This window comes from Peromyscus eremicus, chromosome 15 (assembly GCF_949786415.1).
Source record: "Peromyscus eremicus chromosome 15, PerEre_H2_v1, whole genome shotgun sequence".
Lineage (NCBI taxonomy): Eukaryota > Metazoa > Chordata > Mammalia > Rodentia > Cricetidae > Peromyscus > Peromyscus eremicus.
Genome location: NC_081431.1, coordinates 57,442,649 through 57,463,667, shown reverse-complemented (window position 1 = coordinate 57,463,667; position 21,019 = coordinate 57,442,649). Strand labels below are relative to the sequence as shown.

Sequence of the window (21,019 nt, the reverse complement as noted above, 5' to 3'; positions counted from 1 at the left end):
ACTTTGAGGATAGTAAATACTATTAGGAGTAAAAGAATCACAAATATTGAACATATTTTCCAGCATGTCTACTTTTGATCTGAAATATTTAAAGAGTGACATAGAAATGGAAAGTATCAAAGTTAAATGAGGCACAACACCCCAGGTAGCTGGATTAGACATCTGTCACAACCCCAATGCTGTGCTTTTCAGTGGACTTTGACTGTCCCTAAGGATGAGGTGGAAGATGATGAATTCTCAATGCCCCACATAATACACTGAAAATATGCTTTTACTGCCTTTTTGTTTCCTGACTTGTCTTTGTCCAGACTCCTTTCCCTAAGAACCGGTATTTCTGTTAGGATCAGATAAACTACCTACCATCAGAATCCACAGGATCTTCCACTTCCTCTGTGTAATTCACTTCCGTCCTCACATAAGTATGACGCAGAGTAAAGGCAGAGAACCTGGAGTCTGCTGTCTATCTAGTCTACAAGGGAGCGCTACATACCCCAACACTAAGAACACATCTAACTACAGGACTGTGAGACCCAACTCTAGGCAGTGGGTCTTTTGGGTTCCAGGAAAGGATATAAAGCAGCACTTTCAGTCAGAGTGTTCCAAACGATGGGCAGGATCTGCTGCATGGAGGACACCATGTGCTTCGGGAAGTTTTTCACCAAGGCTGTCACTGCCTGAGAAGAGAAGAAAAACAAAACCACTGAGTAACAAGAAGCAATCAATGATTTCCCTCTCATCTCACTCACAGTATATCTTTACCTTCAGAACCTCCATCTTAAAACCACTGTCAGATGTGGGGCCGTCTGGCATCTGGAGGGCCTGAACAAAGGCCTCTGTGAACTGCTGCACCACAGGAAAGATCAGGACTTTGGCTGCACCCTGACAACAGAAACCAAAGTCAATGCTCAACAAATCCCCAATCCAGAGCTTCAACACACACTAAAGTCTTAGTTTTGAAGCATCTAAAGCTCTTTCAGGCCAAGTCCTAATCAAAGGGCACAGCTACAGTCACTGCAGGAATTTCTCAGGACTTCAGACCTCAGCTCCCACCTTCACCTCCTCACCATCATCCTCTTCAACCTATCCTACCTGAGCACTATCAGAAATGCGCCTGGATCCCAGAAACCAGCATTTCCAGCTATCGGTCTTTCATGCAAAAGAGCCATAAGATAGCAGAAAGGCACTGGGTGGTGGTGGTGCACGCCTTTAATCCCAGCACTCCAGAGGTAGAGGCAGGTGGATAGATCTCTGTGAGTTCAAGGTCAGCCTGGTCTACAGGACAGCCAGGACTGCTACACAGAGAAACCCTTCTCGGAAAACCACAAAAAAAAAAGAAAAAAAGAAGACGATAGTAGAAAGGCTGGAGCTGTCTAATGTGAAAGGGCACAGGAAGGACTGAAGTATAGCTCAGTGGCAGAGTGCTTGCTTAGAATGTGTGAGGGCCTAGGTTTAATTCCCAGCATGGAAAAAACAAACCAAAAAAAACAAAAAAAAAACAAAAAAAACAAAAACCGATATAAGTAAATAAAAAGAAAAGGATATAGGGAAGGTATTTGAAGAAATATAACTAAAACTAAGACATATATGTTAAAAATTGAATGAAAACGTTAAGTCTATCTATATAAGACTGGCTAGTCTGTTTTCTGGTAGTTATGAAGTGAGTCACTGGCAATGGAAGGCATTAATAAAGACTTTGAAGTACCAATTTTGTTACTCACCAACCAAAGGCACACTTACCTTTTCCAGCTCCTCCATGTTACAGATCATATGGGCACAAGTAGTAAAAATCTCTACTGCTCGGGAACGAGTTCGAATCCCATACACCTGGGGAAAAGGTCATGGCACAGTCATGAGATTGGAGTGTAGTGTGTGTACATGTGACTAGAAGTAAGGCTAGGACTAGTCCATCAACCTCACAGTTAAAATGAATTCTCTAAAGAGATACAGATTCAGTCCACTCCTGTAGAACACGGGTTTCTGTAATTAAGATAGCCCACAACGCAATAGAGTGTTAGAACTTACTAGAATCAGCCTTTTATATATATATATATAGAGAGAGAGCGCCTTTTTTTTTGGAGAAAGGTTTTCTCTGTAGTCCCCGCTGGCCTACAACTCACTGTGTAGACCAGGCTAAAACTCAGCCTGCCTCTGCTCCCAAGTGGTGGGATTAAAGACACGCTCCACCATGCCAGGCTTGGCTAATGTATGTTTCCTCCTTTTTTTGGAGACAGGGTTGTTTCTCTGACCTCAGAATCCTGAGCATTGTTGGGCTTATGGCATGTGTAGCTGCTGCTTTATTTTGTGATGACAGAAGATAAACCAAGACCTTACAAAGACGAATCACATGCTCTGTGTGGAGCTGTATCCCCACTTCTCAGTGTACCTCTTTTAAAATGTGGAATAGCCAGGTGGTGGTGGTGCACGCCTTTAATCCCAGCACTTGAGAGGCAGAGGTAAGCAGATCTCTGAGTTCGAGGCCCACCTGGGCTACAGAGTGAGTTCCAGGAAAGGCGCAAAGCTACACAGAGAAACCCTGTCTCAAAAAAATAAAAAAATTAAATTAAAAAAATAAATAAATAAAATGTGGAATATTCATTGGGGGCAAGGGATCATGGAGGATGAATACCTATAAGTGTTCATATATTATTGTGTACAGATCACTATTTATGTACATACTAACACATATATACCTAATACATTAAGAATCTATTCACACAATGAAGTAACAGACTGTTTCTAAATCCTTAGCTGAGTAGGCAAGATCAGGAGTGGCACTGTGAACTCAAGGAGGATAGGGTGCCAGAAACTATGAGTACAGATACAGTTCGGTTACTTTATCAAGTGCTTTATCAAAGGCTTTCCCTTCTAGTCATGAGTTCAAAGACTCTGGTCCACTCAATCTCTGATCTAGATCACTGTCAGTTCTAGTTTTTGGTACGGGCATCTGTGATAAGTACCATGAGAGGTGGATGCTGACCAAAGGCAAACAGGTCTTTTTGCTGTAACCACTGGGCTGAGATTTCATACCTCAGCCATGGTGAATATCTTATACATCTCTGGGAGAATGACAGGAGCAACAAGTGGCATCTGTGTGTCTGTCACTTCTCGAGTAAACTCTGCAAAGACAGAAAGTAAAAAGTGCTTCATAAAGACCAAGTGTGAAAATTCCCAAGCCATCTAGGTGGAGTTCCCAGTCAGCACATAAGGATGGCTGCCATTCACTCCATGTCTGAGGACTCAGTTACAAAAAAGATACAAATGTCCCCACCATTTCTTTCTCCTGGCTGACAGAAAATGACCTCACTGTACAGTAATTTCCTTAGTCAAGTAGAAACAAGACCCTTCTGCATTCCGATCAGGATAACTGTGTAGCCAGCCTTTCTCTCCAGGCTTGTTAAAAAGAAGTCGAACTTTTTTTACAGGAAGATTAGGAATAGCTTTCCTTTGGTGGATATCCTGGCACCATGACTGCGTAAATAAAGGATGTTAAAAGTTCAGTTCCACGGTGACGACTGAGCGTAGCCCTCAGTCATAAAGGAGAAGCAAGGGCAGTGAAAGGCTCAGCGAGGAACGTTTTGGCCTTTTTGGCAAGTTTGCTATTTCTGAGCTAAAAGTTAAGCACTGTCATAGCCACCAATGGGAACATGGTAGGTAGTCTAAAAGGGTATCTGGGCATGGGAAGAGGAAGCTTGGAACAAATGAAGAACTTGTCTTTGACACAGAACTGATAATCTACTAGTAACCCTGAAAGGACAGTAAAATGTGGCATAGATGTCAAGTCAGCTGAGATTCAAAGTACAGACAGACGGACAAGTGCTGCTCCTCACACCCCCCAGAGGGCAGGAACAGGACAGGCCACGTAGTGTGCAGGATCCACTTTTTCTAGTTTACTTTCTGATGCTGTGAGTAATCACTGACCCAAAACAACTTGGGCAGGAAACTGCTTATTTTGGCTTACAGGTTATAGTCCATTATCAAGGGTAGCCACAGCAGGAACTGAAGTAGAGGCCACAGAGGAGTGCTGCTTGTGGGCTTGCTTCCCTTGTTTGCTCAGCTACCTTTGTTAGACAGCCCAGGCCCACTTGCCTAGGGATGGCACCACCCACAGCGGGCTAGGCCCGCCTACATCAATTAGCAATTAAGAAAATACCTAAAGACATTGGCCCATAAGCCAATCTCATGGACAAAATTCCTCAGTTGAGGGGTTCTCTTCCCTGGCATGTTAAGTTGATACTAAAGCTAACTATGACAACACTAAATATCCAGAACGAAGAAAGCACAGTGAAAGAGGCAAGAGAAACACAAAGTCCCATGACAGGCAGGCCCACTGCAATAACACCAGATCATTCACCTGAAACTTTAGAAGCCAGCAGGGCTTGGGGGGATGTATTTCAAGTTCTGAAGGAGAACTACTGGCAATCCAGAACACTATAAAGCAAAGCTACTTGTCCTAACTGAAGGGAAGAGAAAAGCTTTCCATGATAAAAATAGACTAAAGGAATCCTTCACAATGAAGAGAAAAACAAATTCATGAATGAGCCACAGAAAATAAACCATGCTAGAAAAATACTAGGCAAGAAAAAAAGTGTGTGTGTGTGTGGGGGGGGAAATCACATGATCTTTCTCATATGTGGATGCTAGCTTTGAAATTTTAGATTTGTGTGCTTAATCTAGAGTATCTGTAGCGCTCAGAATAGAAGAGGTCTTTTTTTTTTTTTTTTTAAAGATTTATTTATTTATTTTTGTATACAGCATGTATGACCAGAAGAGGGCACCAGATCTCATTACAGATGGTTGTGAGCCACCATGTGGTTGCTGGGAATTGAACTCAGGACCTCTGGAAGAGCAGTCAGTGCTCTTAACCTCTGAGCCATCTCTCCAGCCCATAGAAGAGGTCTTAAGGAGTGAGGGGCCAGAAGCCATCTGATATGAACGTAGAGGAATGCTGGGAATTAAAGGGGAGAGACAGGGGAGAGGAGAGAGCGAAGGCAGCCAACACTAAGGATATATGAAAACCCCTTATGGAAAGCCACGACTTTGTAAACTAACTAAAAATATAATTGGCTGGGGGCTAGAAGGATAGCTCAGCAGTGAAGAGCACTTACTACTTGCTGTGGAATAATCCTTCTGTACATTGTGTGAATATGTCACTATGATTGGTTTAATAAACAAGCTGACTGGCCAATAGCTGAACAGGATAAAGTTAGGTGGGAAAGTCAAACTGAGACTAAGGGATGAGGAAGGGCAGAATCAGAGGAGACGCCAACAAGCCACTGAGGAAGCAGGACATGTAGAAAATGAGGGAACAAGCCATGACCCATGTGGCAAAGCATAGATAAGAAATATGGGTTAATTTAAATGTAAGAGTTAGCTAGTAACAAGCCTGAGCTGTTGGCTGAGCATTTATAATTCATATTAAGCCTCTGAGTGATTATTTGAGAGCAGTTACAAGACAAGAAACTCCATCTACAATTGTTCTTGAGGAGGACCTGGATTCAGCTCCCAGATTTTAGGTCTGCTCATAGGAGGGAATTCATGCCTGCTGGTCCTGTAAATCTGGTCAAACAACCATGGTTTGGGAAGTCCTAGGTCTTGGAGGAAACTTACTACTTTTGTTAAGTAGCATATTCTCAAACTTCCTTCTAAAATATTTATGCTTAAACTCATTAGTGTTGCCCACAATCTCGGCTAGTGTTTCTCTATGTAGGTCAGCAGAAACTCATAACTGGTCAAAGTGCTGAGAATAAGTGACTATTTATTGAGTGCTTAGCCCTAAAGGGACATTTCTATAAGCCCTCCACCCCACCCCAAGGCTCAGGGAAAATCACAGAAGATGGCTCAGAAGGAATGTTAAGAACTGTAGGATGGAGAGGAATGCTATGAAAGCTGTCTTTTGGATATAACATGGTCAATGTACTCATAAACTCACAGCAGCTATTATTACCTGCACAAGATCACGCCAACGTCAGTTAATATTCCAACAGCAAGAATGACTAGACTTAGTGGTTAACATGAAAAGGTGGGTGGTATAAAGGGGGAATAGGGACATGTTGGGGATAATGAGGGGAGTGGAGTGGGGAGTCAAGGGTGGATATGACTAAGATACATTTTTTTTTTACATGTTTGAAACTGCCAAAAAAATGCATAGAAGACATTCCATTTAAAAAGAGAAAAGCCAGGCGGTAGTGGCAGGGAGATCTCTGAGTTTAAGGCCAGCCTGGTCTATACAGTGAGTTTCAGGACAGTCAGGACTACAGAGAAACCCTTTCTCCAAAAAACAAACAAATAAACAACAGAGAGAGAGAGAGAGAGAGAGAGAGAGAACATTTCATATAAACTGTGTAAATTGGCAGGTCTCAGAAAAACAGATAAGCTATTGGTGTGATTTCCATAAACCTATAGGAACAGAGGGTAAAGATGATTTCTAAAAGATCAGCACAAGCTGGCTGGTGCACACCTTTAATCACAGCATTTTGGAGGCAGAGGCAGAGGCAGGCAGATCTCTGTGAGTCTGAGGCCAGCCTGGTCTATGAAGTGAATTCTAGGACAGCCAGGGCTGTTCACAGAGAAACCTTGTCTCGAAAAACAAAACAAAATGTTGGGAGGCCCTGCTGGTCAGAGGTTACAGTCTACCATGGCCTGGCAGCTCTCTCCTGAGTTTGGAAACAAGGAGGACACCCCCGCCCCCGTCCCCCATTGCTGGGTATAAAGGTGTGTACAGCCATGCTCAGCTGAACCCTGGCTACTCTCAATTCTTCCTTGGTTCAACTTAGCAGTGGAGTACAAAGTCCTTGAGTTTTAATTACTGTACACATCATCTCATGTGTTTATATATTATCATTTAAAGATGGAACTCTCAATTGAGACATTTTTCAAGATTTATAGAACCAGCTATATAGAAAAGAATACTTAAGAATTATGGTAGCACTAAAACTACACAGAGAAACCCTGTCTCGAAAAACAAAAACAAACAAACAAACAAACAAAAAATTATGGTAAGCCTAATGACTAAAGTATACTCAGAGTCTACTACATTGTCAGTTATTATGTTCAATGCTTTACATAGATTAGCACATGTCAGCTGCCAAAACTTCCTTTGAGGTTAGCATCTGTAGTGGTTTGAATGAGAATGGCCCCCAATAGGCTCATATATTTGGATGCTTAGTCACCAGGAAGTGGAATTGTTTGAGAAGAATTAGGTGTGGCCTTGTTGGAGAAAGTATGCCACTGGGGTGGGTTTTGAGGTTCCAAAAGCCTATGTCAGGTCCAATGCGTGTCTCTCTGCTGTCACATCACAATGAAAAACTCTCAGTTACTGCTCTAGCACCATGCTCCCCACCAAGATAATCATGGACTAACCTCTAAAACTATAATGTAAGCAAGCCCCAATTTTGTAAGAGTTGTGTTGGTCATGGTATCTCTTCACAGCAGTAGAACAGTAACTAAGATAGCATCTTAGAAACTAAGGCTCAAAGAGGCTAAGTGAAGTGTCAAGGTGCAGTGAGAATATAAACCCAAATCTAAGTATTGATTTGCCATGGCACTCCTGTATCATTGTATGTGTGGTATTCCAGCTGGAACTCGGTGCCTTGTGCATGCTTTATCACTGAACCACACCCTCAGCCTTCGATATTCCTAAGTAAAGATTTGGAAGTATAACTGTACTAACTCAATTCCCTGGGAAGAATCAGTGGAACTTCTGGTGGGCTATGGAGATAAAAACTAGAAGAGCAATATTTACAAAAACCTAGAAGAGAAGAGCAACATGTAATAGATCTTTGGTCTGGGTCACATTATTACATAGCTCTTAATTGTTCCTCTCACGGAAGGTTGAATACCAACACCAGGGAAATGCTTCTGGTACCTGTCAACACACGCATGGCTCCATGGACGGCATTTAAGTCTCCGCTCACCAACATCTCCATGAGCAGACTGAAGAGTTGGGGCCAGGCTTCAGGCCAATCCCAATGGGCAATGGCTGACACAGCATAGGCCACACTGGAACGCACTTTGCTTATTGATTCTCTCAACCCATTGGGTAATAGCTCCCGGATAACAATTTTTGCCTATAAAGGAGAAAAGGCCACTTGTCATTAATCAGGTAGTAAGCTGTAGGCAGAGCCCCATCTGCTTTGGGACTATGTTAGTTGTTCAGTTACAGTAACCACATTTCTTACTTACTTCTAATTGTTTTGTTTTTTTAGGACAGGGTTTCTCTATGTAGCCCTGGCTGTCCTAGAACTCACTCTGTAGACCAGGCTGGCCTTGAGTAGATCCGCCTGCCTCGGCTTCCCAAGTGCTGGGACTGGAGGCATGTATTACAATGCCTGGCCCAATAACCCCATTTTAAGAGTTCACCAGCCACAGTGATGCTCATATTGGACATCACACATAATCGTAGAAGGTTCCAACCCACAGTATTAGACCTTGTGTCTCATCTTTTCTTGGGTACTTAGTACAATTGCTAAGCAACCACCCTAAGTAGAATTATTATTTCATTTAATTATCAAGCCCTTTGAAATTGGTAATTTTAATTCTAATTTAAGAAACTTAGGAAATTGAGTATTCATAGCTAAATGTTTCAAATGCTCACATGGTCTGCAAAAGGGCAGAACTGGAATTTGAACACAGTCTATTATGATACTCTTATTAGTACACAGTACTCATAATACCACCCACCAATCTATTTTCTTCCTCCTCTTGTTTTCTGTTATCAAAAAATGTTACACTAATGCTGAATGTATTAAGACTACCTCTCACATCTTTGCAGGGAGACTAGCCACGGAACTGCTTTTACCCTTTCTGTAGTTTCAGGAGGTCTGAATTTTTCCGATTGGGAACACCAGTGAGTTTCCACATACTGCTTCAAGATGACTGATGCCAGCTGTAAAGAGAGTAAGCCATCATGTGCAAAAAGAAACAGGACTTCTTTTCTTTCTTTTCTTCTTCTTTTTTTTTTTTTTTGGTTTTTCGAGACAGGGTTTCTCTGTGTAGTTTTGGTGCCTGTCCTGGATTTCGCTCTGTAGACCAGGCTGGTATTGAACTCACAGAGATCTGCCTGGCTCTACCTCCTGAGTGCTGGGATTAAAGGCGTGCGCCAACACCACCCTGGCCAAGGACTTATTTTCACACATAAAAATCATACACTTGGTTTGACCAATTTGAATCATATCTAAATCTGGTACAAAATTCTGTTTTACACGTTGCCCTTATTCTTTCTCTTTCCCCTAAGACAGTTTCCTTACTAAGTAAAGGGAATTTTCCTTGGGTCAGTCTGGACTCACCTGACGGATGGCCAGTGCCCCCTGAGGATCTACAGTCAGCTCTGCGAGGTGAACACCAAATTCTGAAACAGGAAATTTTACTGTGAGTCTAAGGATACTCATGAAAGTCATAGCAATTCACCTTGACGCCACAAGGGAAGATTTCAGGAAGAAACTTGAACCACTGCTTCTACAGTGCAGCAATTTCAGGAAATTTATGACATTAGATTTGAGAAAACCTGGCTCAACAGGCTTAACCCTAAAAAACAAAACAAATTAAGGGCTGCAAAGACAGTTTTAACGTGCAATATAAACTTTAGAAAAAGATAGGATTTTGCCATGTAGCTTAGTCTTGAACAAGATCCTCCTGCCCCAGCTCTCCAAGCGCTGGGTCACAGGTGTGAGTCACATGCTTGATTAACAAGTCTTGGACTGCATATTGGGAGTATGTTATAAACTCTCACTACCAAATAAAAATAGATCTGTTCACATTCACAAAGTAGTCAATGCTGTATCAAGAATGTAAAATCAAAGGTACATCATATCTAGGATTGTGCAAGCCAATATAGTTGCCACTAGTCACAAAGACTGAGATGGTTGTAAATGTAAACACCCTACATTTCAAACTTAGCATGAAAAGTAAGTATCTCAATAATGTTTTTCTTTGCAACAGACTCTCACTATATAACCCTGGCTGGCCTCATACTCATATAGATCCCCCAGCCTGACTTTTGAGTGCTAAGACTAAAGGCATGCACAACCCTACCATCCTCAAAACACCAAACCAAAACCTGATTATATGTGGAAATACACCAGGTTAAATGAGTTCAGTATTTAACTCATTAGCTAATTAACAAGGTCTTACCATGTAGCTGTGACTAGCCTAGAACTCATTATGTACATTAGGCTGACCTCTGCCTCTAGAGTGCTGGGATTAAAGGTGTGTGTCAGTACAACCAGCCAGTATTAAAATTATTATTTTAAAGTTTTATTTCTATGTGTATTCATGAATCAATGTATGCCACATGTATGCAACTTGAGTCCTCCAACATGAGTGCTGGGAACCAAACTTAGGTTTGGTTCTGGAAGAGCATTAAGAGCAGCTCTTAATCACTTAGCTCTCTCTCTAGCTTTACATATTAAAATTATTGGTTTTTTTTTTAACCTCTTTAATATGGCTAGTAAGAAATTTTTTTTTTTTTTTTTTTTTGGTTTTTTGAGACAGGGTTTCTCTGTGTAGCTTTGCGCCTTTCCTGGGACTCACTTGGTAGCCCAGGCTGGCCTCGAACTCACAGAGATCCGCCTGGCTCTGCCTCCCGAGTGCTGGGATTAAAGGCGTACGCCACCACCGCCCGGCCAGGAAATTTAAAATTTTATGTGACCCAAACCACCCTCCCCACCCCACCACCACACATACCTCACCTCTGACAAACAAACAAAACAACCTAGCAAGGGCTCTGGATTTAGTCAAGTGAAGCTACCACATTGTCCTTAGGTAAGTTATTTATCCTTTAAACCCATTTCCAAATCCACAAAGAAAGACTAATGGTATCAATATAACAACTCTATAAAGACTGAGTGATTTAACGCATGTGCTTAGCATGGACCTGTCACAGAGTAAGACGTATGATGAAAATTATTTCCCTATTTATTATTTTTATTGCCCATCATTATGTAAGGTTAAAGGAACTCACCATGTGTTTTCTAGTAATTCTAGGGTTTTATTTTCTTACATTTAGGCTGTTAACTCATTGGGGCTTGTTTTTCTATATGGTGCAAATGCAGATCTAATTTCAAATGGTTATGCACTTGTCCCAGACCCATTTAAAAAGTTCCATCTATTCAGGTGTGGTGGTGCACACCTTTAATCCCAGCACGCGGGAGGCAGAGGCAGACAGATCTCTCAGCCTGGTATATACAGCGAGATCCAGGAGAGCCAGGGCTACACAGAGAAATCCTGTCTCAAAAAAACAAAAACAAAACCAAAAAACAAAACAAAACAAAAACAAAAACAAACAAACAAACCAAAAAAACCAACCCAAAAGGAAAAATTTCCATCTCTATTTCCTCTCCTTTTCATACCCTGCCTTTAGTGAGACAGGGTCTTACTCCAACCCAGGCTGGCCTTGAATTGGCAACAATTCTACTGCCTTGGCCTCCTAAGAGATGGGATTACAAAGGTTAGCTACCACGTCCAGATGGTTTGTTTCTTTTTCTTTTGGACAGTATCTCACTATGTCGTCCATGATGGCCTTGAACTCAAAACTCTCTTGTCTTCTTACAGCTACAATTACAAGTCTGCACCGCCCAGCCAGCACTGTTTCTGCATTTTGACTCTGACCTATCACGTAAGGCAGGTACAAGATTTTCTACTCATGTTGGTATACAAAAATTGTTTCCAGATTTTGGAGTATTATCAAATTTTCAGAGCAGGGATGCTCTTGTTTTACTCAATTTCTATGGGCACTTGTGTACGTTTTTTAGACTTTATATTCTATAACTGCTTTTCTATTTACATGCCTCTGTCACAGTGCTAATTATAGAAACTTTATATATACTGTTTAAATGTCTGTGGAACTTGTCCCTTCTGGTAGTTTTGCTTTTCAATGTTTTTAGTTACTCTTCAATCTCTATTTTTCTATATGCCCTTTAGAATCAACTTGTCCAGTTCATCTAATAATGTCCTATTGTCTGAGCTAATAATAGGGTGTCTTTCCAATTTGTCCATATTTAATGCAGGGCTGGGGAGACAGCTCAGTAGTTAAGAGCACTTGTTGTTCTTCCAGAGGACCCAGGTTTGATTCCCAGCACCCACATGGTGGCTCACAACTGTGTGTAACTCTAGTCTTAGGGGATCCAATGCCCTTTTCTGGCTTCTGAGGGCACTGAAAGCAAACAGTGCATAGACATACATGCAGGCAAAACATCCACACACAGAAAATAATACAATAAAAAAAAACTGCCCACTAGAGGGAAAAAAAAAAAAACCACAATATCAACTACAGGAACAATGACTCTCCCACATTAAAAAGAAGTATCCTGTAACAGATTCTTATAGTTCCTGTTTGTTTTATTCCAAATTATTGAATCTTTTTTGATTGAAAGTATAAGTGGTTTTAAAAGTTTCAAAACAAGTTAGAGCCTTTGTGTATAAGAAAGCAAGCTGTTGATTTTTACGTTTTGTCCTACAATTTTACCAGATCCTCAAAGCTCATTCTTTTTAATATCTTTATTTTAAATTAATTTATTTCTTGCAACAGGAGGGATCAGAGCTGGGACTTTTTGCCAGGTAAGTGTTCTGCTGCTGAGTCCTACCCAGCCCCTCTCTAAGCTACAGTTTTTGATACTTTTCTATTGTATCCATCATGTCACTCAGGAAAGAATGAGACTATCTGTAAACCAGGATAAAACAGTTTAAAAAAAAAAACCATTTATTAAATGCCAAACCACAAACACTTAAAACCTTCAGAATCACCTCTATGGATACTGAAATTCACTCTGATTCCTAAGATTGTTTCGGCTAGTTCATATTCTGAGTAAATATAAAAAGCCCATTTATTACAATCAAAGATACAGGTGTCTAAAACCCAATGTTATAGGACTCAACTTTTAGAATGGACTTTAAAACACAGAGGAGTCATTTATAATTTAAAAAAGACCTTTGTTTTGCTTTGTTTCTTTGATAGGGTCTCACTATTTCTCATTATGTAGACCAGGCTGGCCTCCAAATCAGAGATCCACCTGCCTCTGCCTCCTGAGTGCTGGGATTGAAGGTGTGTGTCACCATGCCCAGCTGTCTTATGAAGACCTCTTAAATACCAATGTTTAGATTTAAAAAGTATATCAAATCTATAGTTAAATCTATTTCATCTTTTTTTTTTTTTTTTTTTGGTTTTTCGAGACAGGGTTTCTCTGTGTAGCTTTGCACCTTTCCTGGAACTCACTTTGGAGACCAGGCTGGCCTCAAACTCACAGAGATCCGCCTGGCTCTGCCTCCCAAGTGCTGGGATTAAAGGCGTGTGCCACCACTGCCCGGCTCATCTTTTTCACATAAAAGAATGTGTATGGTGTTTTGCCTGCATTTATGTCTGTGCATCACATGTGTATAGAGCCCAAGGAGGCCAGAAGGTGGATCCCTTGGGCTCAAGTTACACACAGCTCAGGCATCATGTGGGTGTTGAGAATTAAACCCTGGTTCTCTGGAAGTATAGCCAGTATTATTAACCATTGAACCATCTCTCCAGAATTAGTTTTAAAAGGACAGAGAGCCCAGCAAGATAGCTGAGCAGGCTAAGGCACTAGCTATCAAGTCCAGTGACCTGAATTTGATCCCTGGAATCCACATAATGGAAGGAGAAAACCAACCCCAACAAGTTGTCTTCTGATCTCCACATACATGCCATGGCACAAACCCCATCTCCATAAACAAATACATGCAATAAAAAAGGATAGGGAATACTACTAGTAAAGGCACCCACACTTGCAATTCAGATACTTAGTGTGATCACGGACATTAACCTCATATTTCAAGTCTATCTTGTCTTGGTCTCCCTGGACACAGTGAATCAGTTCTAGTGTGCCTCATGCGACTTCCTTCAGAATGACCTACAAATATATTCATAAACTGCCTGGAACACACAGAACTTTCTTTTAAGGCACTATTTAAATAACACTTACGTGGGTTTTAAAAGTTCCCAGCAAGAGCTTAATTTTTGGACATTCCTATACGGACAAACTAAAATGAGGCAAAAATAAGCAAAATATACAATTATACAGCATGAAAAAGATACTGAGGAATAAGACTTTTTGAGGTTTTGAAATTTGAGTTGAAACTATAAAGCTGAAATAGATTTGAATGACTGTCCTTCCAATGAGAACACTGATGCTCACAGTTCTAGGGTGACGGAGCATAGAGAAGGGAAAAGAAACCACATGTTTCCATCCACACAGAAGAGCACTGGAGCACTCAGGAGAACTGCACGCGGGTCCTATGTCGTCAACCAGAACTTCAAGTCTACTCTTCAGAGAACAGCTTCCATGAAAGGTTTTCTTGGTTCTTTTTGGTGTCTGTGCCTGGAGGAGGTAGCACTCTAGTGATGATCACAGAGCTGGGAGCTTCTCTCTGCCCCAGTCCTGAGGTAACTGTATTTGGTAACCTATCAAAGACACACCTCACACTCCATTCAACGGCTAGACTAGAGGATGATGAGACTAGACTAGCCTAGATTAAGATTTACATGGGGGACTGAAGTGTAAGTCCACCAGGAGTCCCCACCTACAAGTACTTTAAGATGAATTTGCTATAAAAGTCTATTTCCTTCACCTAAGAGGGAAGGTTGAAAGTTCAGCTAATATGAATGCCTGTTTAAAAGGGGAAAGACAAGCTCAAGACTAACCTGGTTTACTAAGACAAGATTGAAAATAGAATGACTAGGATATATTCTCTCCTCTACAAGTTCCCAGAGTTTCAAAACTATTAACCTTCAAATTTTAAAGACAAAAACTAATTTGCATTAGGCTATAGTGGGATATAAGAAAGGAAATTTCTGCCTAAATTGTATAGCCCTGCATCATACTAAAAACTCTAATTTACATGGAAGTCGATGAAGAATACACCATTGGCAATGGTGGTGTGGTACTGATAATCAAGTCTGCTATAAAGTTAATGCAAAGAAAAAGAGACAACTGTTTTTTTGAAGTATCTCCACAAGGCAACACTTTATTCTTGCGAGTGTAACTAAAAGAACAAACAGCTGTTGAAGTCCACAGCCTGGGCTTACATACATCAACACAGTTGCTTTACACTGCTAATTTCTGTCACGGGGCAGAAAACCCCATTGAACGTGAATTTGAACACTTTTACTGACAGAATCTATACAATACCATTTAAAAAAAAATGAAACTAAATATAGCTGTTAAAAAAACAAACAACACTTCTATTTATGTGTGGACACAAGTCCTTAGGAGATTCCCTGTTTTATGGATGTGTGCTAAATAACTTATTTGGGGATAACGAAAGCAGAGAAAATACAAGAGACACACACACTGGACTTGGAAGGGACTAATTCAGATTAAAGTAAGATTCAATCTAAGACACTGAACCAAAGAAGAACACTCCTATGAGGGATATAGGAAGTCAGCTTCCCAGAGCCATTTTGTCAGGAAACCCAATTCCCTTAGCTCCCCTTTCCAAGGTTAAATAGGGACAGCCTTATTTGGTCAATCTAGATTTTTTTCCACCTGACTTTCCTGGGTGCCTCTATTCCAAATTGACATGCCCTGACCTTTCTAAGAAAGTCTTTGCCTTCTTCACCTTTTGGTCTCATGTCCCACACTAAATTCACTTGCTAGTCTTTCGGTGTTTGTTCGCCTTCTCTGACCCTATCTGGCAACAAATACCTGTGTAAACTTTGGCTTAGATGGGAAAATGCAGAAGAGGGCAGGGAGGATAACGGATAGGTGAAGAAATGAATTGTTGCTATTCTTAAGGGTCTACCAGAGAAATGTAAGATTTGCCAGTGCTTTGACAGCCAACATTAAGGGACTGAACAGACTATCTGTAGGAAAGAGTTTTAGGCAGCACTCTGGAGAAGCCCCCTATCTGTCACAGGGTGGGAAAGCACCACAAAACCATAGCTTAAAGGGAAAAGAAAACTCTACCACTGGCCTTTTTCCGAGCGTGGCCGCCTTCCGCTCGGTTCAGTGCCCGCCACATGCCCAGGAGCGCTTCTGGATCCTTGCGGGGCGCCCTCCGCAGGTGGACAGTGCTTATGCTACACTGTAAGAAAGCCAGAAAAGTGCCCATGAGAACCAGAAAGCATTGCCAGCCAGCAGGATCACCTCTCTAGGCCTCTAAGATGGGAAAACCATCATATACAACTGAGCAGCATCTGAATGCCAGGAAAACTGAGGGAGAGAATTATCCATACCCTCTGGTCAACGCAATGATGGGAGATGGAAAGAAACTATGTATTCTCTTGGGAGGAGGCAGAGAAGACTGGGCTGGGAATGTAGCTCACTGGTAGAATGCTTGCCTAGCCAGCATGCACTGGCCCTAAGCACAGAAAAAAGACAAAATACCAAGTCAAGGGCAAATGTTGGGAGGGGGGCATATATTCATTTCTCATAGATAAAAATAAATAACAAGAGAAAAAAAAAAGAGTAGGTCTAAACCTAGTTATTTTACAAAAAAATCTCAGCTATGCAGGCTAAAGACCTTAAGACTGTACTCCAACACTTAGGATGCTCTTCTTAAAGAAAAGTGGGGAAGTAAAAGAAAAAGGAAGAATTTCATCTTGAGATGTAAGAAGTAAAGCATTAATATGCCAGAAACAAAGAGGTGACTTTCTAAAAGTGGTCTTACCATAAATTGAATTAAAAAAAAAAAGAAGTTGACAGAACATTAAGCTTCTGAAGGAAGAGACCTTTGGTAATCTACTTCCCTTGTCTAATGCTCATAGTACTGAATGCCTGATATGTCCCTACGTACTAATAAGACAGAATTGCAAGAATACGCTAATAAATAAATACCCTTTTTCCTTTTACCCCATGTGGGTAGAGCTAAGATTTGACAAACCATGCTGAAGAAAACCCAAAGGGGACAGTTATCTGCTGAGTACCACACTGCACGGGAGTTCCAGACTTCCGACAGTGCCCGAGGAAGTGGTAAACTGTCTCCTCCTCTGTGTGCGGCAATGAGGCTTTAACTAGGTAAAGTTTTCAGGGTTCCCCTAGATCCATGCAATTAGGGAAAATGGCAAATGCAGGAGTTCAAGAAAAATCTTTCTAGGACATCAGGCTAATAAAAAAGGAATCAAGAGGATCTCTGACATACACACAGTTTTTTAGCTTCTAAGAGTATGTGGTCATTCTGGATAATGTAGTAATTGATTGTGCTATTTCTCAGAAAATACAAGCTGGAAGACAAAAAGAATAATCTGGATATAACTTTTGCCTTAGAAACCCCACTTCTTTCTTTTGTTTTTGTTTTCGAGGCAGGGTTTCTCTGTGTAACAGCCCTGGCTGTCCTGGAACTCGCTCTGTAGACCAGGCTGGCCTCGAACTCACAGGGACCCACCTGCCTCTGCCTCCCAAGTGCTGGGATTAAAGTTGTGCACCACCACTGCCCGGCAGAAACCCCATTTCTTAAGAGAAGCGCTTGTTTGAATCCCATCTATAGGTCCGAGGCTGCAGCTAAGTAGCAGAATACTTGCCTAGCACACACAAGGCTCTAAGTTTTACCCCTAACACTGGAGAGGAAAATCCTATTTATGATAAAATTTGGCATTCCCTTTAAGAAGCAGCCATTGATCTGTGCCTTTCCCCCAGTTAGAGATCCTTATACTTAATGTTCAAGAGTAGAGCTCATCAGCTGGCAGCCAAGGAAGACACTTACCACTTGTGAAGTCCTCCTGGGGGACCAGGTGCTAGCATTTAATGTAAAGAAGGGCCATGGCTGGAGAAGAAGCTGTCAGCTACCTTTAGAAAGTATCCCAGAGTCAGCCAGAGTCAAAGGCTGGAGAATCTGGACCCAATGGGAAGATTACTGTTAAAGACCACTCACAGAAAAGACACTTAAGGAATGAACCACCATCCTCTTAACTAAAACTAGGCACAGGAGGGGACAAGACTATTTTAAAGCCACTGAAGAGTCCAACGGAGCATATTCAACTCCAGGCTTGATCCAACTCTGTAACCACATTCGACTGGAGTCATATGCCTTCCTCCCAGGCCACTGCCCCTGCTACTGTATCAAAGCTCTCCCCTGCCTCTGGCCTCACGCCCCACAGCACACTATCAGTAGGCTGTGGGGAAAGGGGGAGAGTTGAGGCAGAGTTCGTTCATCTATTTCGTCACCAGTGCACTAGACCAAAATTCTGTACTTTTGATCTCAAGACTCCACAGGGTGACAAAGGTAGGAGACAAGAACTTCAAAAACAACCTCAAGAAGTGTATAACTGATTTTGCCCAGATAAGGCCACAGCATCTGGCGAGAGATGAAGAAGTCAGAACAAGAACAGTGCTACTGTACAGTTTATAAGCCCGCCTTTCATAGCAAGGTGTCATACACACACTTGGGGGCAGCCCCCACACTGGGTATCATTCATGGAAGGTTTAACTTAAGGACCAGTGTGCATCAGATCAGCAGCTAAATGCAAGTGGCAGTTTAACTTTAGTAAGGTTTCTGTCTATCAGCTTTCTTTCTTTATACTCAAGGGAGGCAGGGACATCAAATGTAAAGTCAAGGAATCTTACCCAGGAAGTTAGAGACTCCTTCAGGTCAAGTTATGCATTGCTTTCCAGCAGCTTTCTCCCACCCACGGTTCCTTCTCTTAAAGAGAGTTTGGTATGTTATAAAACGACAACTGGTCTTTCCAAATAGTCTTTAATCTATTAGATCTCCCAATAGTCCCAACAGAAGGAAACTTTCCTTCAATAGTTGTTCATATTCCAAGAGAATATAAAACTGAATTTGAGGGAGATCCTCCCCACCCCCATCTATTTCTTTTCAATAAAAATAAGTCCTGTAGGAGCATTAACTCAAGGCTTTAAGGGTGGTTGGTCAAATATAGGAATAATCTCCCATATTTCTTAAGAGGCCTAAGTTTAAGGAGCAGTGAAAATACTCTCTTGAGCTTGGGGATCCCGGGGATCTGGAGTCCCACTGAAATTCTGATAAGATACATTTCTTACATAAAGACCTTTTTCTGTTCTTTGTAAAATGGTCCTGATGAAAGCCCACTAAGCAGGAAACTAAAAGAAAACGTCAAACTAACAGCTTCTCCTCTATCACTTTAAAGAACATAATGGGAGGATGAGAACAAAGAATCTAAAACAAAGGAAGATCGGTTCCTGTACACAGAAACGCACCGTCCTTAATAATTGCCAATGAGTCTTTAAAAAACAAAAAGCAAAAAAACAACCCGAGAAGCATGGTCGGGAAAGTGAAGTAGTGTATGCATCTAATTGAGTTAATTTCTAGGAAAACGTGAGGCGTCTGCACACCCAGCCAGATCTAAAACTCGGATGCAGAAACTTGCCTTCTCAAGGGCCTTACCTCTCACACTCCTCTAGCTAGCTCTCTCTCTTCCCCGATCCCACTCACTCCAACCGAGCTGCTGAAGGAAACTGCAAAGGACCTTGTCTTGAGCTCGGCTAGCATCCCGACCGCGCGACACCGACAGCACCACGTCGAAGCCCGTTCCTGTCCTCTGCAGAACCCAGGCACTGCCGAGCTTTCCAAGTCTTGACCCACCCGATCCCCGCTAAGGCTCCACCTCCCCCGACCCTCTCCTTTCAGACGCGCCTCCCTCCTCCTTCTTCTTCCTCTAGGACTTTGAGAGCCACCCGCGGCACCCCCGCCCCCGCGACTCCTAACCCACCCCTCGAGCCCACCTCTCCCCTGGCTCAGGCCCCCTCAGGTCCCTGCGGTCAGCGGAGTGGGCGTCCGGCCCTGGCCCGAGCCATCCTCGTGACGGTCCCGCCTCACTCACCCTCTGTCACCTCCAGCACCTTAATCTGTTCCTCTGCAGCCGCCCGCACCTCCTGCACGGGGGACAGGATCCCGGTGAGGGTATCCACCAACGCCTCCTTCAATCCCTGTGCCACTGGACCCGGCAGCCCCGAAGCCGTACCAGCTGCCGCCGCTGCCGCCATCTTTCCTCCCCTCAGCCCGCCAGCCCCGCGGCCGGGACCCGCCACCGAATGACGGCTCCCGCGTACGGCCAATCCGCGAAGCCGCGCCTGCGCATCTAAGTACGCGGGAGCGAGCGGGCGGGCGGGCGGGGGGCGGGGAGAGAGTGCAGCCTCCGGAGACAGCGCCTTCTGCCGCCGGAACCGAACCGCGCTTCTGCCGGCCAGGAACGCTTGTTGGATGTGTGTGCACACACGGAATCCCATAACGGTTTGGAGTCCTGAAAGCCACACGCGCTGTTTAGAAAGCGCGCTTGGAATAAAGGCCGTGATACGTGACTCTAGGCTCACATTCAAGACGTGTTAGGAAGAGGTAGGGTGGAAATGGATCTAGAGGGCGTTAAGGAAATAGCTTTAGAGACCCAAAGGTGCCTGGGGGGCATGGGGAGAAAAGTGAATTTGACAGTGGGGAGTAGTCACTTTAGAAAGGTCCAGTTCCCTAGTTTTTCAGCTTACATGAGCCCAATCTCAAATGAAGAAGTGGCTGTCCAGGGAGAGTACCTACACGTGAAGGAGCATTTCTCCAGATTTATTTATTTTTTTTAAAAGTATTCTTATTTATCCATTTGTTGTTAATTTGTTTTGAGACAGGGTCACTTGTGGCCCAGACTGGCCTCAAACTTTCTATGTAGCTGGTACTGGCCTTGAACTCCCTGATCTCGGTCTTACTGCTTCTACCTTCCCCCAGCGCTATTACAAGTATGTGCCATCACCCAGTGGCTCCAGACTGATTCCTTGTGTGTGAGTGTGCCATGCTCGAATACACGGGCATATGCCATGGGGCACCTGTAGAGGTCAGAGGACATTTTAATGTGGAGTCTGTCACCAGCCACCTTTATGTATGAATAGACTCAGGTTTCAGGTGTTGTGGCAAGTACTTTACCCCTGAGCCATCTAGCTAGCCCAGCCTGCTCCCCGAGACCCACGGGGATTATGACTGGGGGGAAGGGGAACAAGAGCAGTTTCATATGGCTAACAAGGACTAATCACAGGAAATGACACCATTTCACTAGAGCAAGTGGAGGGGATTAGAGCAAGGGGTTAAAAATACAGGACAGAGTGGC

The 21,019-nt window shown here is 42.7% G+C and overlaps 1 protein-coding gene across 2 annotated transcripts in view; it reads right to left on the bottom strand.

Annotated features, from left to right (window-relative positions):
• Window positions 1–19,987, bottom strand: part of Ipo9 (importin 9) — a 41,867-nt gene extending 21,880 nt beyond the window's left edge. Inside the window, exons 1-9 of one of the 2 annotated variants that reach the window (XM_059280231.1) lie at window positions 19,757–19,987; window positions 9,285–9,346; window positions 8,798–8,884; window positions 7,865–8,066; window positions 3,028–3,116; window positions 1,738–1,824; window positions 760–879; window positions 574–674; window positions 361–419 (exon numbers count right to left, since the gene is read on the bottom strand). In XM_059280231.1, coding sequence (XP_059136214.1) covers window positions 361–419; window positions 574–674; window positions 760–879; window positions 1,738–1,824; window positions 3,028–3,116; window positions 7,865–8,066; window positions 8,798–8,884; window positions 9,285–9,346; window positions 19,757–19,919 — 970 coding nt within the window. In that variant the 5' untranslated portion in view covers window positions 19,920–19,987. The remainder of the gene's footprint in view (window positions 1–360; window positions 420–573; window positions 675–759; window positions 880–1,737; window positions 1,825–3,027; window positions 3,117–7,864; window positions 8,067–8,797; window positions 8,885–9,284; window positions 9,347–19,756) is intronic. The other variant, XM_059280233.1, reaches the window with a different exon arrangement.
• Between the last annotated feature and the right edge of the window lie 1,032 nt (window positions 19,988–21,019).